The 19939-nt window shown below is 38.4% G+C and overlaps 1 protein-coding gene across 7 annotated transcripts in view; it reads left to right on the top strand.

Annotated features, from left to right (window-relative positions):
- XRN1 (5'-3' exoribonuclease 1) overlaps positions 1–18339 on the top strand; it is a 109353-nt gene extending 91014 nt beyond the window's left edge. For 4 of the 7 annotated variants that reach the window (XM_064275540.1, XM_064275545.1, XM_064275541.1 and 1 more), the window contains 5 exons: positions 796–909; positions 1003–1105; positions 12024–12062; positions 12433–12593; positions 13023–18339. In XM_064275540.1, coding sequence (XP_064131610.1) covers positions 796–909; positions 1003–1105; positions 12024–12062; positions 12433–12593; positions 13023–13325 — 720 coding nt within the window. In that variant the 3' untranslated portion in view covers positions 13326–18339. The remainder of the gene's footprint in view (positions 1–795; positions 910–1002; positions 1106–12023; positions 12063–12432; positions 12594–13022) is intronic. The other 3 variants (XM_064275546.1, XM_064275543.1, XM_064275542.1) reach the window with 1 other exon arrangement.
- Positions 18340–19939: the final 1600 nt, after the last annotated feature.

Genomic DNA, 19939 nt, shown 5'->3' with positions numbered 1-19939 from the left:
GAGGGAGATTATTTTTCAAAAAATCTTTTTGTAAAAGAAAAAGTATTAAAGCAAAATATAAAGAGCTGTAATTTAGATGTGAACATAAAATCAGCCAGAATCTCTGAGTCTTAGATTTTGGAAATCGGTTCATATTAGAAAAATAACTGCTAATTAGTGGATGGTATAGGGCCAGATAGTCAATATTTTAGGTTTTTCAGCCAATATGGTCTGTGTTGCATCTATTCAGCTCTGCTGTTGGAGTGTGAAAGCAACCATAGACAATATGTAAAAAAACGGACATGGCTTTGTTCCAGTAAAACCTGTTTACAAAAACAGGTGGCAGTCCTTACTGCAGCCCTTAGTATAAAGGAAAAAAATTGCTGGTTTTCATTTGCATTAAGATGTTTAACCCTTCAAACAGCTTATGAAAACCAAAACCAAACCCATTGCCACTGAGTCAGTTCCAACCGATAGTGTGACCCTAGAGGACAGAGTAGAACTGCCTTATAGGGCTTCCAAGGAGCAGCTGGTGGATTTGAACTGCCAACCTTTTGGTTTGCAGCTGTAACTCTTAACCACTGTGCCAGCAACCAGCTTAGAGAGTATTTTATTTTGTAAACATTGAAAGTTTACAAAATTTTTGCAATTTTGCATGGTGATTCAAAACATAAATTGATAGTCCTTGTTTGAATTCTTGAGTTCTTTTTTATAGAATGTCAAATAAAATTATTCTACTTGTTTACACTAAACTTTGGCAGGGGGTATCAACTTTCTAGACAAATAATTTCATTGGCATTGTATTCTCTCTCTTAGACAATGACAGTTTGCCAGGTAAAATTATCTAATGGTTTACTGGTACATGGACCACAGTGTCACTCTGAAAATGAAGCCAAGGAGAAGGCTGCATTTTTTGCTTTACAACAGTTGGTAAGAACTGTGCATAACTTCTCTTACATTTTTAATTAGTCTGTATAGAATATTTTTGTTGCATTGTCTTATAACTTTTTAATGCTTTCATAGAGCTCGATAGGAGTGAATCTCTCTGTGCCTCCACCAATGTTTCCAAATTATCCTGCTGCTGTACCACCTGGAACCATTCCTCCAGTTTTTCCTCAACCTACTGGTAAGATATTTTGTTTTTCTAAATAGTTGTCATTGAGTTGTCATTTTTAGAAGGTTCTTCTTTAAGAAGCATATTGAGGCAAGCAAAAATTCATCAAATGTGTAGGAATGTAAGAGCAAATTGTGAGGAGTCGGCCTGAAGCCCAGCCTATAGATTCATCTAGAAACAACATCCCTCTTCTGCGGCCTCCATGTAATGAGACCAGGACAGCTCTTTGTAGTAGGCAGGATCTTGTTCCCCTAAAAACTGCCAACAGGTGAATTTGAGTTTAAGTTAAACATCAAAAACCAGATACAGGAGGTGGGGGAGGAAGGGAGAAGGTGAGGGAGGCTTTGAAGCTATAGATGTGAAAGAAACTGCCCCTAATGATGAGGGAAGGAATAATGAAAAGGCTTTTAAGCTTATCGTATATGTTTCTTATATTCTCGTGTCTTTGTCCTCCTCCTTCAAGCATTATGCCTGAGTTGTCAGGCAGGTAATTCCCTTCTTTCTGTGGCCAGTTAGTGACTTCCTAACGTGCTGGAAGCCACAGTGGAGTGGAAAGGTCACTGTGGAATCGGGACTCTTATTTTTGTCCAGGCTCTTCTTTTGACTGACCTTGAAAAACAATCATTGAACTTCTTTGTGTCCAGAATCATCTTAAGACTAACATTTTATAATTTTATGATTCTAAATCTTAAGTTAATCACCCAGCCTTTCTTCTGATAGCAGTTGTCTTCTCCATATCGTAATTACTGTCATTTTATAAACCAGTAATTTGTGGGGTGGTTTTTTTTTTTTTTTTAGTTTAGAAAACTATTTTTCTCCCCCTCTAGTATCCTTAGGGGATAGTTTGTTACTCCCTACTGTATGGCAGGTTTTACTCCAGGAGCTCTATGTATCTAATCCTTACTACAAATATTAGAAAGGTTAATAATGCTGATTAAACAAGGTAAATTTACAACATGTAGTTGTCCTCTTTTCCAAGTTCCATTAAACTGAATAATAAAGAATTTTAAAAGTGTAAACCTATAAGGGCAAAGATGGCAGAAGTGTCTCTTAGGCCAAGTTCTCTAGAGAAGCAAAACCAGTGAAGTGTATAAATATATATATACAGGGAGATTAAATCAAGGAAATGGATCACGCATTTGTAGAGACTAGAAGGTCCCAAGTCTGTGGGTCAGGCTGGAGGCTTCTCCTGATTCACATAGTTGCAGGTGCTGGCAAACCCAAGATCGGTAGCTCAGAGTGCAAGGCTCTTGCTCACAGGCTGCAAAGATCAATAAATCCCAAGATTGGCAGACGAGACTGCAGGTAAGCTTCCAGCTCAAGCCCCAAGAACCAGAGGTTGGATGAACAAAAGCCTGCAAGCTTTGCCAGAATGTCCACTTAGATTCGCAGCAGGCCACACACCCAAGGAGATTCCCTTTTGACTGATTGTGTGCTCACAGCAGATCTCATCATGGGGGTGACGACAACATCATACAACTGCCAAACCACTGAAAATCACGGCCCAGCCACGTTGGCACACAATCTTAATCATCGCAAGAAGGATCAGCTCATTAAAGATTAAAGAGATTTGTGATGATGTAAAGCAGCTGAAGAAGTAGTAACCAAGTTAGCAGAGCAGGGAAGGCTACAAACTAAAGCACCTGTAGAAGAGTGTACAAATGACCTGATGAGCAGAGTTGCTCCACGCAGTTCCCACAAGATGCAGACTTGGAAGGTATCAGAAGCTATCAGAGAAGGCAAAGACGAAGCATGCACTAAAAAGAGGGATTGGTTGAATGTTCACATGGGGAGTGATAGGGCCACCCCAGTTCTCCCCCACATAGCCAGGCAGTTCCCTCTTCAGGCAAAAGACCGGAGTTGTGTCCTCTGGAGGCATTCCAGATGTGAGGACACCAGGCACAGAGTAAATAATGAATGAGGCTGATTCCTAGATTGTAGCCAGCCATTGTCCTACCCTTGAGATAGGAAATTGGAGGATAATTCTTTTGAGAAGTTCATTGACCTCCAAAGACCTACTGACTTTTGGGGAGTGTCCCAACCAAAAGACTGGCTCACCATCCAGTCATCCCAGAGTGAAGCCCTCAAATCATCTAGCCCTGCTCCCTCCTCCTACACACACCACATCTAATCACAGTTTTAGTGAGTCACTCTATTTTATGAATAGATCTAAACTATGAGAGATCACTACACATTTAAGGAGCAACTCTAGAGAGACCAAAACAAAGAGAAATAAAAAGAACATAGAAACAGAGATAATGTAGAAAATAAGAAAACTTCAAAGACAACTATAATTAATAACCTCAGTTAAATAAAATAGTACTGCATGCAAAAAGAACAGAATCTATGAAAACAGAATAACTGAAGAACAAGAATTAAAATTGTTGAGTCATAATTTTAAAATTCAGTAAATAAAGCCAAGGAAATCTTAGGAAGAAGAACAAGATAAAAGCTGAAAAATAGGAAAGGAGAGAGATTTAGAGCAACAACGTGCAGGTCCAACATGTATCTAATGGCAGTTCCAGAAAAAGAGACCAGAGATAATGGAAAGGAGGAAAGTATCCACAAAATTATATAAAAAAAGTTTCCTGGAACTAAAGAACAGCCGTCTATCTCTGAAACAAAGGGCCTGCCAAATGATGAGCACAATGAATGATTTTGACTGCCTTTCATTCAGAATGCCAGTGATAAAGAGCTGGTTCTGAGAGCTCCAGAAAGGGGAGGCGGAGGGAGAAGTACACATAAAAGATCAAGAATGAGGGGAAAAAATCGCACTGTTTAACAGTGGCTGGAAGCTACAGAGCAGTTGAGCATTAAGTAGCTCAAAATACTGAGGCAGAATGATTTTTGTCTTAGACTTCTCTGTATAACCAGACTATGAATCCAGTACAAGGGTAGAATAAAGACATTTTCAGACATGCAGGTTTACCTCCAGTGCACCGTTGGGTGGTGCAAAGGTTAATGCACTCAACTGCTAACCAAAAGGTTGGAGGTTTGAGTCCACCCAGAGGCACCTTGAAAGAAAGACTTGGTGATCTAGTTCTGAAAAATCAGCCAATGAAAACTCTATAGAGCACAGTTCTACCCTGACACACACGCGTCGTCATGAGTCAGAATCGACTCGACAGCAACCGGATTTTTTTCTGGTGGCACCCTTTCTTAAGAAGCTACTAGATTGTGTGCTCCAGCAAAACAAAGAAGAGTTCAAAAAAAGGAAGCCATGAGACCAAAAACATAAGGGATCTTATGAGATGAATTGAAATCCCAGGATGGCAGCTGCCCAGCAGGTCTAGAAAGTAACTAGAGCCAACTAGAGGGGCAGAGGGAGGTCTTGGCCGGCAAGGTAGGTTATATGATAGATCAGATGCGGTGTATGGAGAAGTATTAAGAATAGGTACACAGTGCACTTGCAAAAGATAATTACTTATTGGAGTAAAAATGTTTTCAAGACTCTGCGTACCCTCCTTTGATCTGTAGTGACAGTATTAAACGAGCACATGCCATAAACACTGCTTATATCTTTAAACAAATTTTGTGACATACTTAACATATACTTAACAGGAGTGGACAGGTTTATCAATAGTACCTAAAATTGATAAATCGCTAAATAGTAGTCTAAGCAAATTATTGAGCAGTGTGGAAGTAAACACCTAAAACAATTGAACTCTGGGTGTAACAGGTAACTGCTATTTCATGTTGAAAACATTTTTTTAGTACAACATGCATGTAGTTGTATTATTAAAATTTTTTAACTTGTGTAAGGTCATAAATAAGTAGCAGAATTGGCATTTAAAACCCATCTATCTGATTCTCAAGCCCTTGCTTTTGTTACTTTGCTACACCGGCATGCCCTTGACAATATAAACAATGTCTTAATCATATAATTTTTTTTTTATTAACTTTTATTGAGCTTCAAGTGAACGTTTACAAATCAAGTCAGTCTGTCACATATAAGTTTACATACATCTTACGCCGTACTCCCACTTCCTCTCCCCCTAATGAGTCAGCCCTTCCAGTCTCTCCTTTCGTGACAATTTTGCCAGCTTCCCACTCTCTCTATCCTCCCATCCCCCCTCCAGACAAGAGATGCCAACACAATCTCAAGTGTCCACCTGATACAATTAGCTCACTCTTCATCAGCATCTCTCTGCCACCCACTGTCCGTCCCTTTCATGTCTGATGAGTTGTCTTCGGGGATGGTTCCTGTCCTGTGCCAACAGAAGGTCTGGGGACCATGGCCACCGGGATTCCTCTAGTCTCGGTCAGACCATTAAGTATGGTCTTTTTATGAGAATTTGGGGTCTGCATCCCACTGATCTCCTGCTCCCTCAGGGGTTCTCTGTTGTGCTCCCTGTCAGGGCAGTCATCAGTTGTGGCCGGGCACCAACTAGTTCTTCTGGTCTCAGGATGATGTAGGTCTCTGGTTCATGTGGCCCTTTCTGTCTCTTGGGCTCTTAGTTGTCGTGTGACCTTGGTCTTCTTCATTCTCCTTTGCTCCAGGTGGGTTGAGACCAATTGATGCGTCTTAGATGGCCGCTTGTTAGCATTTAAGGCCCCAGACGCCACATTTGAAAGTGGGATGCAGAATGTTTTCGTAATGGAATTATTTTGCCAATTGACTTAGAAGTCCCCTTAAACCATGGTCCCCAAACCCCCACCCTTGCTCCGCTGACCTTTGAAGCATTCATTTTATCCTGGAAACTTCTTTGCTTTTGGTCCAGTCCATTTGAGCTGACCTTCCATGTACTGAGTGTTGTCCTTCCCTTCACCTAAAGCAGTTCTTATCTACTAATTAATCAATAAAAAACCCTCTCCCTCCCTCCCTCCCTCCCTCCCCTCCTTGTAACCACAAAAGTATGTGTTCTTCTCAGTTTATACTATTTCTCAAGATCTTATAATAGTGGTCTTATACAATATTTGTCCTTTTGCTTCTGACTAATTTCGCTCAGCATAATGCCTTCCAGATTCCTCCATGTTATGAAATGTTTCAGAGATTCGTCACTGTTCTTTATCGATGCGTAGTATTCCATTGTGTGAATATACCACAATTTATTTACCCATTCATCCGTTGATGGACACCTTGGTTGCTTCCAACTTTTTGCTATTGTAAACAGAGCTGCAATAAACATGGGTGTGCATGTATCTGTTTGTATGAAGGCTCTTGTATCTCTAGGGTATATTCCTAGGATTGGGATTTCTGGGTTGTATGGTAGTTCTATTTCTAACTGTTTAAGATAACGCCAGATAGATTTCCAAAGTGGTTGTACCATTTTACATTCCCACCAGCAGTGTATGAGAGTTCCAGTCTCTCCGCAGCCTCTCCAACATTTGTTATTTTGTGTTTTTTGGATTAATGCCAGCCTTGTTGGAGTGAGATAGAATCTCATCGTAGTTTTAATTTGCATTTCTCTAATGGCTAATGATCGAGAGCATTTTCTCATGTATCTGTTAGCTGCCTGAATATCTTCTTTAGTGAAATGTGTGTTCATATCCTTTGCCCACTTCTTGATTGGGTTGTTTGTCTTTTTGTGGTTGAGTTTTGACAGAATCATGTAGATTTTAGAGATCAAGCGCTGGTCAGAGATGTCATAGCTGAAAATTCTTTCCCAGTCTGTAGGTGGTCTTTTTACTCTTTTGGTGAAGTCTTTAGATGAGCATAGGTGTTTGATTTTTAGGAGCTCCCAGTTATCTGGTTTCTCTTCGTCATTTTTGGTAATGTTTTGTATTCTGTTTATGCCTCGTATTAGGGCTCCTAGGGTTGTCCCTATTTTTTCTTCCATGATCTTTATCATTTTAGTCTTTATGTTTAGGTCTTTGATCCACTTGGAGTTAGTTTTTGTGCATGGTGTGAGGTATGGGTCCTGTTTCATTTTTTTGCAAATGGATATCCAGTTACGCCAGCACCATTTGTTAAAAAGACTATTTTTTCCCGAATTAACTGACACTGGTCCTTTGTCAAATATCAGCTGCTCATACGTGGGTGGATTTATATCTGGGTTCTCAATTCTGTTCCATTGGTCTATGTGCCTGTTGTTGTACCAGTACCAGGCTGTTTTGACTACTGTGGCTGTATAATAGCTTCTGAAATCGGGTACAGTGAGGCCTCCCGCTTTCTTCTTCTTTTTCAGTAATGCTTTGCTTATCCGAGGCTTCTTTCCCTTCCATATGAAATTGGTGATTTGTTTCTCTGTCACCTTAAAAAATGACATTGGAATTTGGATCGGAAGTGCGTTATATGTATAGATGGCTTTTGGTAGAATAGACATTTTTACTATGTTAAGTCTTCCTATCCATGAGCAAGGTATGTTTTTCCACTTAAGTATGTCCTTTTTAATCTCTTGTAGTAGAGCTTTGTAGTTTTCTTTGTATAGGTCTTTTACCTCCTTGGTAAGATTTATTCCTAAGTATTTTATCTTCTTGGGGGCTACTGTGAATGGTATTGATTTGGTTATTTCCTCTTCGATGTTCTTTTTGTTGATGTAGAGGAATCCAAGTGATTTTTGTATGTTTATTTTATAACCTGAGACTCTGCCAAACTCTTCTATTAGTTTCAGTAGTTTTCTGGAGGATTCCTTAGGGTTTTCTGTGTATAAGATCATGTCATCTGCAAATAGAGATAATTTTACTTCCTCCTTGCCAATCCGGATGCCTTTTATTTCTTTGTCGAGACTAATTGACCTGGCTAGGACTTTAGCGCGATGTTGAATAAGAGCGGTGATAAAGGGCATCCTTGTCTGGTTCCCGTTCTCAAGGGAAATGCTTTCAGGTTCTCTCCATTTAGAGTGATATTGGCTGTTGGCTTTGCATAGATGCCCTTTATTATGTTGAGGAATTTTCCTTCAATTCCTATTTTGGTGAGAGTTTTTATCATAAATGGGTGTTGGACTTTGTCAAATGCCTTTTCTGCATCAATTGATAAGATCATGTGGTTTTTGTCTTTTGTTTTATTTATGTGATGGATTACATTAATGGTTTTTCTGACATTAAACCAGCCTTGCATACCTGGTATAAATCCCACTTGATCGTGGTGAATTATTTTTTTGATGTGTTGTTGGATTCTATTGGCTAGAATTTTGTTGAGGATTTTTGCATCTATGTTCATGAGGGATATAGGTCTGTAATTTTCTTTTTCTGTGATGTCTTTACCTGGTTTTGGTATCAGGGAGATGGTGGCTTCATAGAATGAGTTGGGTAGTATTCCGTCATTTTCTATGCTTTGAAATACCTTCAGTAGTAGTGGTGTTAACTCTTCTCTGAAAGTTTGGTAGAACTCTGCAGTGAAGCCATCCGGGCCAGGGCTTTTTTTTGTTGGGAGTTTTTTGATTACCATTTCAATCTCTTTTTTTGTTATGGGTCTATTTAGTTGTTCTACTTCTGAATGTGTTAGTTTAGGTAGGTAGTGTTTTTCCAGGAATTCATCCATTTCTTCTAGGTTTTCAAATTTGTTAGAGTACAATTTTTCGTAATAATCTGATATGATTCTTTTAATTTCAGTTGGTTCTGTTGTGATGTGGTCCTTCTCGTTTCTTATTCGGGTTATTTGTTTCCTTCCTGTATTTCTTTAGTCAGTCTAGCCAGTGGTTTATCAATTTTGTTAATTTTTTCAAAGAACCAGCTTTCGGCTTTGTTAATTCTTTCAATTGTTTTTCTGTTCTCTAATTCATTTAGTTCAGCTCTAATTTTTATTATTTGTTTTCTTCTGGTGCCTGATGGATTCTTTTGTTGCTCACTTTCTATTTGTTCAAGTTGTAGGGACAGTTCTCTGATTTTGGCTCTTTATTCTTTTTGTATGTGTGCATTTATCGATCTAAATTGGCCTCTGAGCACTGCTTTTGCTGTGTCCCAGAGGTTTTGATAGGAAGTATTTTCATTCTCGTTGCATTCTATGAATTTCCTTATTCCCTCCTTGATGTCTTCTATAACCCAGTCTTTTTTCAGGAGGGTATTGTTCATTTTCCAAGTATTTGATTTCTTTTCCCTAGTTTTTCTGTTATTGATTTCTAGTTTTATTGCCTTGTGGTCTGAGACGATGCTTTGTAATATTTCGATGTTTTGGACTCTGCAAAGGTTTGTTTTATGACCTAATATGTGGTCTACTCTAGAGAACGTTCCACGTGCGCTAGAAAAAAAAGTATACTTTGCAGCAGTTGGGTGGAGAGTTCTGTATAAGTCAATGAGGTCAAGTAGGTTGATGGTTGTAATTAGGTCTTCCGTGTCTCTAGTGAGCTTCTTACTGGAAGTCCTGTCCTTCTCCGAAAGTGGTGTGTTGAAGTCTCCTACTATAATTGTGGAGGTGTCTATCTCACTTTTCAATTCTGTTAAAATTTGATTTATGTATCTTGCAGCCCTGTCATTGGGTGCATAAATATTTAATATGGTTATGTCTTCCTGATCAATTGTCCCTTTTATCATTATGTAGTGTCCTTCTTTATCCTTTGAGGTGGATTTAAGTCTAAAGTCTATTTTGTCAGAAATTAGTATTGCTACTCCTCTTCTTTTTTGCTTATTGTTTGCTTGATATATTTTTTTCCATCCTTTGAGTTTTAGTTTGTTTGTGTCTCTAAGTCTAAGGTGTGTCTCTTGTAGGCAGCATATAGACGGATCGTGTTTCTTTATCCAGTCCGAGACTCTCTGTCTCTTTATTGGTGCATTTAGTCCATTTACATTCAGCGTAATTATAGATAAATAAGTGTTTAGTGTTGTCGTTTTGATGCCTTTTTGTGTGTGTTGTTGACAGTTTCATTTTTCCACATACTTTTTTGTGCTGAGACGTTTTTCTGAGTAAATTGTGAGATCCTCATTTTCGTAGTGTTTGACTTTTATGTTTGTTGAGTCGTTAAACGTTTTTCTTGGCTTTTATCTTGAGTTATGGAGTTGTTATACGTCTTTGTGGTTACCTTATTATTTACCCCTATTTTTCTAAGTAAAAACCTAACTTGTAGTGTTCTATATCGCCCTGTATCGCTCTCCATATAGCAGTTCTATGCCTCCTGTATTTTGTACCTCTTTTTGATTATTGTGATCTTTTACATATTGACTTCCGTGATTCCCTGTTATGAGTATTTTTTTTTTTAATTAATCTTAATTTGTTTTTGTGATTTCCCTATTTGAGTTGATATCAGGATGTTCTGTTTTGTGACCTTGTGTTGTGCTGGTATCTGATATTATTGGTTTTCTGACCAAACAATAATATCCTTTAGTATTTCTTGTAGTTTTGGTTTGGTTTTTGCAAATTCTCTAAACTTGTGTTTATCTGTAAATATCTTAATTTCGCCTTCATATTTCAGAGAGAATTTTGCTGGATATATGATCCTTGGCTGGCAGTTTTTCTCCTTCAGTGTTCTGTATATGTCGTCCCATTCCCTTCTTGCCTGCCTGGTTTCTGCTGAGTAGTCTGAACTTATTGATCTCCCTTGAAGGAAACCTTTCTTTTCTCCCTGGCTGCTTTTAAAATTTTCTGTTTATCTCTGGTTTTGGCGAGTTTGATGATGATATGTCTTGGTGTTTTTCTTTTTGGATCAATCTTAAATGGGGTTCGATGCATATCTTGGATAGATATCCTTTCGTCTTTCATGATGTCAGGAAAGTTTTGTGTCAGGAGTTCTTCAACTATTTTCTCTGTGTTTTCTGTCCCCCCTCCCTGTTCTGGGACTCCAGTCACATGCAAGTTATTCTTCTTGATAGAGTCCCACATGATTCTTAGGGTTTCTTCATTTTTTTTAATTCTTTTATCTGATTTTTTTTCATCTATGTTGGTGTTAATTCCCTGGTTCTCCAGATGTCCCAGTCTGCATTCTAATTGCTCGAGTCTGCTCCTCTGACTTCCTATTGCGTTGTCTAATTCTGTAATTTTATTGTTAATCTTTTGGATTTCTGCATGCTGTCTCTCTATGGATTCTTGCAACTTATTAATTTTTCCACTATGTTCTTGAATACTCTTTTTGAGTTCTTCAACAGTTTTATCAGTGTGTTCCTTGGCTTTTTCTGCAGTTTGCCTTATTTCGTTTCTGATGTCTTGAAGCATTCTGTAAATTAGTTTTTTATATTCTGTATCTGTTAATTCCAGGATTGTATCTTCATTTGGGAAAGATTTTGATTCTTTTGTTTGGGGGGTAGAAGCTGTCATGGTCTGCTTCTTTATGTGGTCTGATATGGACTGCTGTCTCCGAGCCATCACTGGGAAACTAGTTTTTCCAGAAAATCCGCTGACTGGGACGCTGGCTCCAGGCTCCAAAAACAATCGCTGCTTCCCCGTATTTGTTCGTTTTCCGTCTCTAAATCTGTGTTTGTTGTTCAGGGTTCATAGATTGTTATGTACGTGATCGATTCACTTGTTTTTCCGAGTCTTTGTTGCAAGAGGGATCGGAGGTAGCGTCTACCTAGTCTGCCATCTTGGTCCCGCCTCTTAATCATATAATTTTAGTCATAATGGATCTGATATTTTCATGTAGCTCAAGGTAGGAAGTTCGCCACAACTTGGAAAATCTAATTTGACCACTGTAATGAAGCAGTGCTATTTCACAGGTCAGGCTACTTTTTTATTCCTCTGAAAAGACTGAAAACAGTGCATCCCTTCTTCAGTGACAGTGTGCTCGTGTTGCCACTGTTGAATGCAGTGGTTCCCACGTGCGGCACTGGTACTAGCTGTCTGCATAAGAACCACCTGTGGCGCTTGTTGAAAATGCGGATTCCTGGGCCCCTCAGAGTCTGACTCACTGTGCCTGAGGCCCTGCCCAGGAAGGAGTCTGTATCTTGCAGCTCCCTGGGTGATTCAGGTTTGGGAACCACTAGTTCAATGCACTTTCAGTAACAAAATGTAAATTATAAAAATCCTTAAATTACAAGTATTACAGTAGGGGAAAGAATCTGCATGTTTTTGAAAGTTAACGGATTTCAGGACTTGAGCTTTTTATTTATTTTTTTTCTGTAGGCTGGGATCATTATGGAAGCAACTTAGCACTGGGGGCAGGTGAGATCCTTAAGATTTCTCTTTGTTCCCAGGCTTCTCTGCCTCTGGGGACCATTCATAACCATTTTATTATTACTATTTTAATAAAATTACTAGTATTCCCAAAGCTCATGTCAGTATGTGGTACTCTCGGACTTTGCATGCCAGACAGCATAATGACAAATTGACTTCTGTAGAGACTTCACAGTCCCAGTGGGGGGCTCCCAAGGTTGAGTGTTAAAAGCAAGAATAATTACAATAAGTGTAGCCCTTTTGCCAAAGAGAACAAAATATAGGGGGGGAAAAACGGCTAGCAGAAAGAAGCCTTAAGTTTCAGGGCTTTGATGATGAAGTTTTATTTGTAAGAGAAATTTTCCATGGTTTTCAACAGCCAATATGATGCCTTCGTCATCTCATCTCTTTGCCTCGATGCCATGGGCACCACCAGCGACAGTACCTGGAAAGACTTTCCATCGAGCTTCCTATCCCGGGACCATGCCCGTGGCTGGGGGAGTGCCAGGTGGTGTACACAATCAGTTCATACCTCTGCAGGTAAGACCTGGAGGAAACTTGTTTTTCTTGCTCAAAATTAAGTTTAAAGACGGGTGAGCAAAATGAGTGTATTCAGGAATTACATGCTCAGCGTCAACAAGAAGACAAGTACTGATATGAGTGCTGAGGATGTGTGGCGTGACAAGTCTGACTGGCCCCTGCTCTCTGGGTTTGTGATCTAATAACTAGTAATAATAATTCTAGCAAAATTTAAAATCAGGAATATAAATTCTCTATATATTTAAGTTATGGAGAATTCTTTCCTTTTGTCACTCAATTCTCTGAATTACTGAAGTTTGGTTTGAAGACTGGAGATCGAGGTGAAAAATCAACAGTGAGTGACAACTATAGCAGCGTGATTAATGGTGTTATCTGACACTGGCCTTTTTTGTCTACATTGTTAATTGTTGATACTTTTATCCCTTGAAGGTTACTAAAAAAAGAGTTGCAAATAAAAAGAACTTTGAGAGTAAAGAGGCCCAGAGTTCTTCTCAAGCTGCCCCACTTCAGACAAGCCAGCCAGGGTCTTCTGACGTCACCAAAGTGATTCCACAGGAGGGTTCATCAGCTTCTGTAAAGTCTCCTCAGATTCCTCAACCTGCAACTTCTGTTCAAGTTGAAGCTGTCTCCCAAGGCCACAGTCTGTCTCATCATAAGGCAACACCAAGTTCTTCAAGAAGAAAGCCAAGAAAACTTGCAGTGAATTTTGGTGTTTCTAAACCTTCTGAATAAATTTGGTATTGGAATTAAATTAATTTCTTCCCTTTCCCTTTTATGAGGCATAGTCCATATATCTGTGTCTCATAAAAGTAGAATGTACTATTTTAAGATATGTTTGAGTTGAAAATTTTTAATATTTTAGTTGTCAGGCACTTTTCATGCTGTTTAAAAGACTATATACCAAATTATACACTTTAAATATGTGCAATTTGTTGTATGTCAGTTATACCTCAACAAAGCTGTTTAAAAAACAAAAAAGACTAAATTAAAACCTTGTGCTAAAATAGTATCAGTGGACTAAGCATCAAAATGTACCACTCTAACCATTGGCTTCCTCATTAGAAACATCTTAAACTACGAATTAGACATCATCGTAGCAATAATAAAAAACTTTTTTTTATGCTGTCATTGAGGGATAATTAAATGAAGCATGAGAATTGGGCCTCAAATATTATTTACTGAATGTGGACTTTGTTTCACTTTTTAATGATGTAACAAATTTTCAAAAGAGTGGCTCTTATTTATATGTGTTTTAATTTATGTCTTGTCATCTCCGAAGGTCCTTTAGACCTGCTGTGAAATGATCACGCATGTGAGGTGCTGCCAGTTTTGCTTTATTCTCAATTTTGTACCAAAGCAACTTTAGAATACTGACGAGAATATTTCATCTAACTGCTTGGAACTATAAATGGCAATCTAGGTTTGAGTAAGTCATTACGATTTTTTAGATTATTGAAGAACCAGCATTAGTAATTTCTAATGAGATTAAGTTTCAAAATATACAGGGTACAATGATCACAAATTAATCTTCTAATAAAATTAAGTACAAAATATCAATCATGTTGTTAATTAAAACAAATTGTATGTCTCTCTTGTATAGCTTTTTATCTGCTTGCTTAACATACAAGAGCCCCATTTTTGGTCCATGTGTAGTGCTTCCTGGATCGATGAAATTATTAATGTTTTTTAAATTCCAAAGTGTGCTATAAAACAGGCGCAGTCATTAGTTACTGATGGACATGGTTTACGTGACAAATGCCTGTCTTATTCTAGTTCCGTATTTTTAGCTTTATGCTGGACCGTTCGGTGACTCTGGCATTTTGTCTTTGCATGTCATGTGTGGATGTGTGTTGTTTAAGCTGTGGCTGTTGAAATTATTTTAAAATTTATGAAAATTTCCCGGTAGTACCAGGACCTGAGGTTTTGATTTTATATGTATATATATTTACCTTTTAGTTTTTGTGATATGCTTATATTTTTAAGGAAGTTATCATACTTTTTTAAAAGTAAGAATCACAATCTTTCTATGGAGCTGCTTTATTATTACACTCGATTTCATTTAGCTCTTTGAAGACTTTATCATGAGTCTTAAAGTACTCTATTTGTTTTTTTTTTTAAAAAAATGCTGGTATTGAACTAAATGGATTCATTTCTTTAACTGCTGATTTCAAGGTTTCTCTGAATATTAGCAGGATAATTGTATATTAGTAGTGCCTTTAGTATAAGGAGATAAATATTCATTAGCTGTCACTTGTTATAGTCATGTGAGCTCCTGTGATTTGATTTTCTGTTAATTTCTTAGGTTCAGATGTTTACTGGTTCCCAGCATTTCCTTGTTGGCAATGTTTATCCGTAGTGAGACTCTGATAATGAGGCTGAAAAAAATCTCAGTGTTTGTCCTTCCTGCCTCACAAGCTCCCTTCTGAGCACCCACATTCAAACTTGGAAATTACCATACGTCATTCTGGGCGGTCAGATGTACAGCTTTACTCTGTTTGTTTTAAAAGGAAATGGATGTATCTATTATGGGACTATAAGCAAAAAGTTAAATTGTAACAATAATGTTGTGTGAACCTCTTATTACATTTAAAGTATATAATCTTCTTCCCCTCACGTAACCGTACAGACTCCAACATTCAGTTGCCTCAGTCATTACTCCTGTGAAACTGTGAAGGCTGAGCAGCCCGCGTCTGTTTTAGGGCACAGAGAGAGGGGCACGAGTTATCTTCTGAGAACTCCAAGAAAAATGTCAGTAAGCACAGTGCCACTGAGCCTGTGAGAATACTTCCCCATGTTCTAGCAAAGCAAGCTGATGATGCTATATGGATAGGCAGTGAAAGTGTTTTCTTTTCATTCTTTTTGTAGACATATTATTCTAAAGGTTAAGATGGAAAAGAGATTGAAATGGGAGCAAGCTCCATAGCGTCTGGATAGTGGTCAGGCAGTCTTCTAGATTGTTTTCCTCATAGACCTGAGATTAATGAGAGATGTGTCCTCCCCATGAAGGACATAAGGCAGAGCCATTCTTTCCTCATGATGACCTTGAGGAGATTGGATCCATTCTTTGGGAAACTTACTGCTTTTCCCTTTTGGATGAAGCAGACTCAGACCACCCCCAAAGGTTAGAAGTATGTCTGTTCACCCATTGGCTCTGCTGTGGACTTTGTGAGAACTGTGGACCGTATAGAGTACAGAGGAGCAGATTCTCCGTATTTCTTCATGATTCTACATAACTGAAGCAGTTAAATCTATTTAAACCTTCCCCTCTTTACTGAAACATTATTTGTAAATATTCTTCTTCAATAAATCTTTTTTTTTTTTTTTTTAAGCAAATTAAGTGAACTTTGAAGATTGATCTTTCCAATCTCACTCCCCCCCCGCCCCATACACAGTTTCCTGCATTACCTGGTCTTAAGAGTTTTATAATCTGACAGAATGTATTGCTTGCTTTAAACATCTGGGACTGTGAAAAATTAAATTTACCTCTTGTGAATCTTGGTTTCAGTTTAAGAGTTTCCTTGCTTTTTCAAAGGGACAAGTAGTGAAGATTGGAGGGTTTTTTGTTTTTGCCTCTTGGTGGTGGAACGATGGGAGTAGGGTAACAAAGAACTATTGATGCAGGGTTTTTGTTATATTTCCTTTTTTATGATCAGTTATTTGCTTTGGTTTTAGACTGAGACTTCAAGAATATTCTAGATTCTTTGTTTCAAGGGGAGGGAGCAGCGACAAGGGGTTGAAAGAAGGAAAACAGTTAAATAAGACAAATCCAGTCACTACATTTTCAGACTAATGCATCCTTCTAGATCAAAGAAATGATAAGTTGCAGGGTTTTTTTTTATTCACTCACTCTTTAATCATCATTCTATTTGTATTAATAAAGCAAACATTTTTATAGTGATTAATTTTTACCTTATTATATGAGATAGCTAAAACTGTCCAGATCTCCACAGAAATTAGTTCTAACATGCTTCTTGTCATTCAGAACATCATTTTCTTAAACAACTGTTGTGTGATTTCCTAGCATTTTGAGCTTGCTGTATTTCTTAGTACCATCTTGTGTCTAAATTCTCTTTACTGTAGAGGGGAATTCATTTATTGGAAGGAAGTATCTGTGAAAGACATCGTCTGCCTAAAAGGAAATGAATCACAGATGTTTACTTGGCATTTTTCTAGAGACAGCAGTAGTACTCAAACTGGCAGTGTTCTTTATTCTGTAAGGTTTGTCGGTGATACAATCTTGTTTACAGGAGCTTCCTTTCCTAGTCAGGATAAAGCTTCATGTTTGAGAAATGAATATTTTCAGACTGACCTGATTCATATTTCCATAAGACCTCTCTGTCTTTTGCGGGTTAGCAAGAAGACAGAGGGGAAACTGATGTCAGCAGGTCTCCATCAACAGGGCAGAGCAAACAGGCCAGCTGTAAGCTTCACTGTTAACTTACTGAGTTAACAGCTCAGATATCACAGGCCATTCTCTCAGAGAGAGAAGAAAAAATGGATAAAATAGTTCTAGTAGTTAGGAGCATTAACAATCCATAGCTGCTTGTGGTGTGTGTGTGTGTTTGTGTGTGTGTACCACTACTAATGCCTTGCTCCATCAATGCATTCGGACATCTCAAGTGCAATTTGTGAAGGAGACCGTGGTTTCCAATAGATACGTTTGTACATCGTTAAACCTGTCAAAGTTCGTTTTTTTCCAGCGGTACACCCATTGCTCTTGATTATTTCCACAATTGGTATACTATTAAATTGCCCAGGCCAAGTAATTAAGTCTCTGTAGATGTTTGCATAATTTGAAGCCCAGTTCTCATACTCTTTCTCATGAAATAATAGTGAGAATTTGGTCCCACAGTTTCCTTTAAGGTCTTTTAGTCTTTTCTTAGTCCTTCCGCCCCGGTATCTTACTTTTTTTTCACCTAGCACCCAATTGCTTTTGAGTATTTTCATCTATTTTGACATGTAATAATAGTGTGCTGTGTTGTCAAAGTGTCCATTTAATTCATACATATGTATATGTGTGTGTGTATATATATGATTCATTTCTTTTCTCACATATAACTATTTTATAAGTAACTGGAATTTTTCATTAGATCTTATACAGAGCAGTATTTTATTAAAAATTCAAAAGGGAAGACTTTTTTGTGCTCATTTTGTAGTTTTTGTTTTTACAATATCTTTACATTGTTCTGCCAGGTAAAGTGTTTTAAACATGCATTGGAATGGACTCCGAATGTATTTTTGTGTTGTTAAGTTGTACATTTGTAGATTTCTAGCATGAAGTTATCCCCAAAATACTGTGCAAAAGGATTTTAAAATATAAGAGTCACTGAAAGAGTTTAAACATCTATACATGTTAAATGCTATATGGATTTTAATTAAAGACTTGAGAATGATTTCATAAGCTGTTTGTTCTTGTATGTTTGCAGTAATGTCCAAAGTTGGAACCATTACAGTATCACTCATACCCCGTATCCTTTTATATTTGTATCTTAATTCTACTGAGACAACGTAGCTGCTGGAAAAAGCACGAATTGTAAATTCAGATGACCACTGTTCAGATCCTAGTTCTATCTCTTACTATTTGTAAATGAGTCATTATCGTATCAGTGTTGGAAGTTATATAAAGTCTAAGCCTCAGTTTCTTCATCTCCTAAAAGAGGAAAACAATACCCTTGTGTTGTTCATGTATATGCAAAGCACCAGATACATAAAACCAGAAAAAAAAAAAAAAAAACCCATTGCCACCGAGTCGATTCCGATTTACAGCTACCCCGTACAGCAGAGTAGAACTGCCCCCATAGGGTTTCCAAGGAGCACCTGGTGAATTCGAACTGCCGACATTTTGGTTAGCAGCCAAAGTCTTAACCACTATGCCACTAGGGTTCCCACACCAGATACATAGTAGGTGCTTCACACATGTTAGTAATAATAATGGTTTATTATGTGTATGCTCAGATCTATTAGCTGGATCTCAAATACACAGCAAGTCCTCTGCGTAGTGCCAAATACTGCTATGCCCTTCCCACTGAGCAATCCTCCAGTATCCAGTTTGTTCAGAGCCTTCATGCCACACTTGGGCATCTGATGGACTCTCTGTTCTTCCTGCCTTTTCCTCCCATGATCCCATTTATCTTTTCTACCATGCAGGGTTGAGTTCCTACAGAGCCACCTCGGAAGAGGCTTTAATTCCTACAGGTAAGACTGGAACATCTACAAGACTAACAAACTCTGAGAACATTGACCATGTCTCACAGTATAACATACATTATTTTACCAGCATCTCTGTGGTAGGGACGGAAAGAGTTGGAAAGAAAGGGATGAGGAAGGAAGAAAATCTCTTATACCTGCTTCCAGCTCTGCACCATAAACCTGAGGGTATCCTTCCTGTTGTACATTACCAAAGGTCACAAGCAGTGATCAAATTCTGATGCGGTATTTGGCCACTTTGATCCAGCAGGAGGCATGTGGTCTAAGATTACCAGTGAAGACTAAACTAGCTGCTTTTCCACTTCACTCCCCAGTCTGCCAGCTCTTCACACTGACAGCCCCAGTAACCACCCTGACGTAACCTAACGCTATACTCATTGAGACCTCCGTCTTGTACCAATTTTTTTTTGCCTGAGAATCATTGATTACAAAAACAAACTGAAACTCAAGCTAGCTTTAAAAAAAGGAATTTGTTGCAAGAATATGGGGCAGTCTTCGAAAATGCAACCCAGGAAGTACAATCAGGTGCCTCAGGAAGCTGTGTCAGGATGTTACCCTCCAATTCACTCTCTGTCTTCTCTCCATGGGTTTGTGGGGGGTCAGCGACGTGTAGATCAGGGTCTTTGCTAGCTCATGCTTCATAGGGATGAGAGGGGAGGGTAGGTCACCTTAAGGAGGGACCTCCTGTGCTGGGCTGTGGGTTGAAAGCTTCTCTCAGAGAATCTAGGCAGTGAGGAAATGCTGGCCTCTCTGGGTCAGGCTCTTAAGGAACAACCACATCCTGGGCCAGCAGTCAAGTCCTTACAGTTTTTACATTAAAGTCCACAGAGAACAAAATTTCAAATTCTCATGGAATCCAAAATTTTCTGGCACCATAGAGGCTGGACAAACCCCTGCAACTGTTGTCCTGAGATAATCTTTAAAACCTTAAACCAGAAATATCCCCTGAAATCTTCTTAAAACCAAGCAGTAGTTTAGTTTAACTAGTAAAGAATGCCTGCCTTCAGCATTATGCTCTTTTCAGACTTATCTATATGGGATCAAATTGACAACAGCAACTAGATAGAATCCTTAGGTGTCAGTGAGTTTATGTTAATGGGGGAGGAACTACTCAGAAAATACTTATACAACTTGAAGGA

The sequence above is a fragment of the Loxodonta africana genome, chromosome 23 (assembly GCF_030014295.1).
Source record: "Loxodonta africana isolate mLoxAfr1 chromosome 23, mLoxAfr1.hap2, whole genome shotgun sequence".
Taxonomy (NCBI): Eukaryota; Metazoa; Chordata; class Mammalia; order Proboscidea; family Elephantidae; genus Loxodonta; species Loxodonta africana.
Note: the sequence above shows the minus strand (reverse complement) of the source record. Positions and strands in the feature narration are given on the sequence as shown.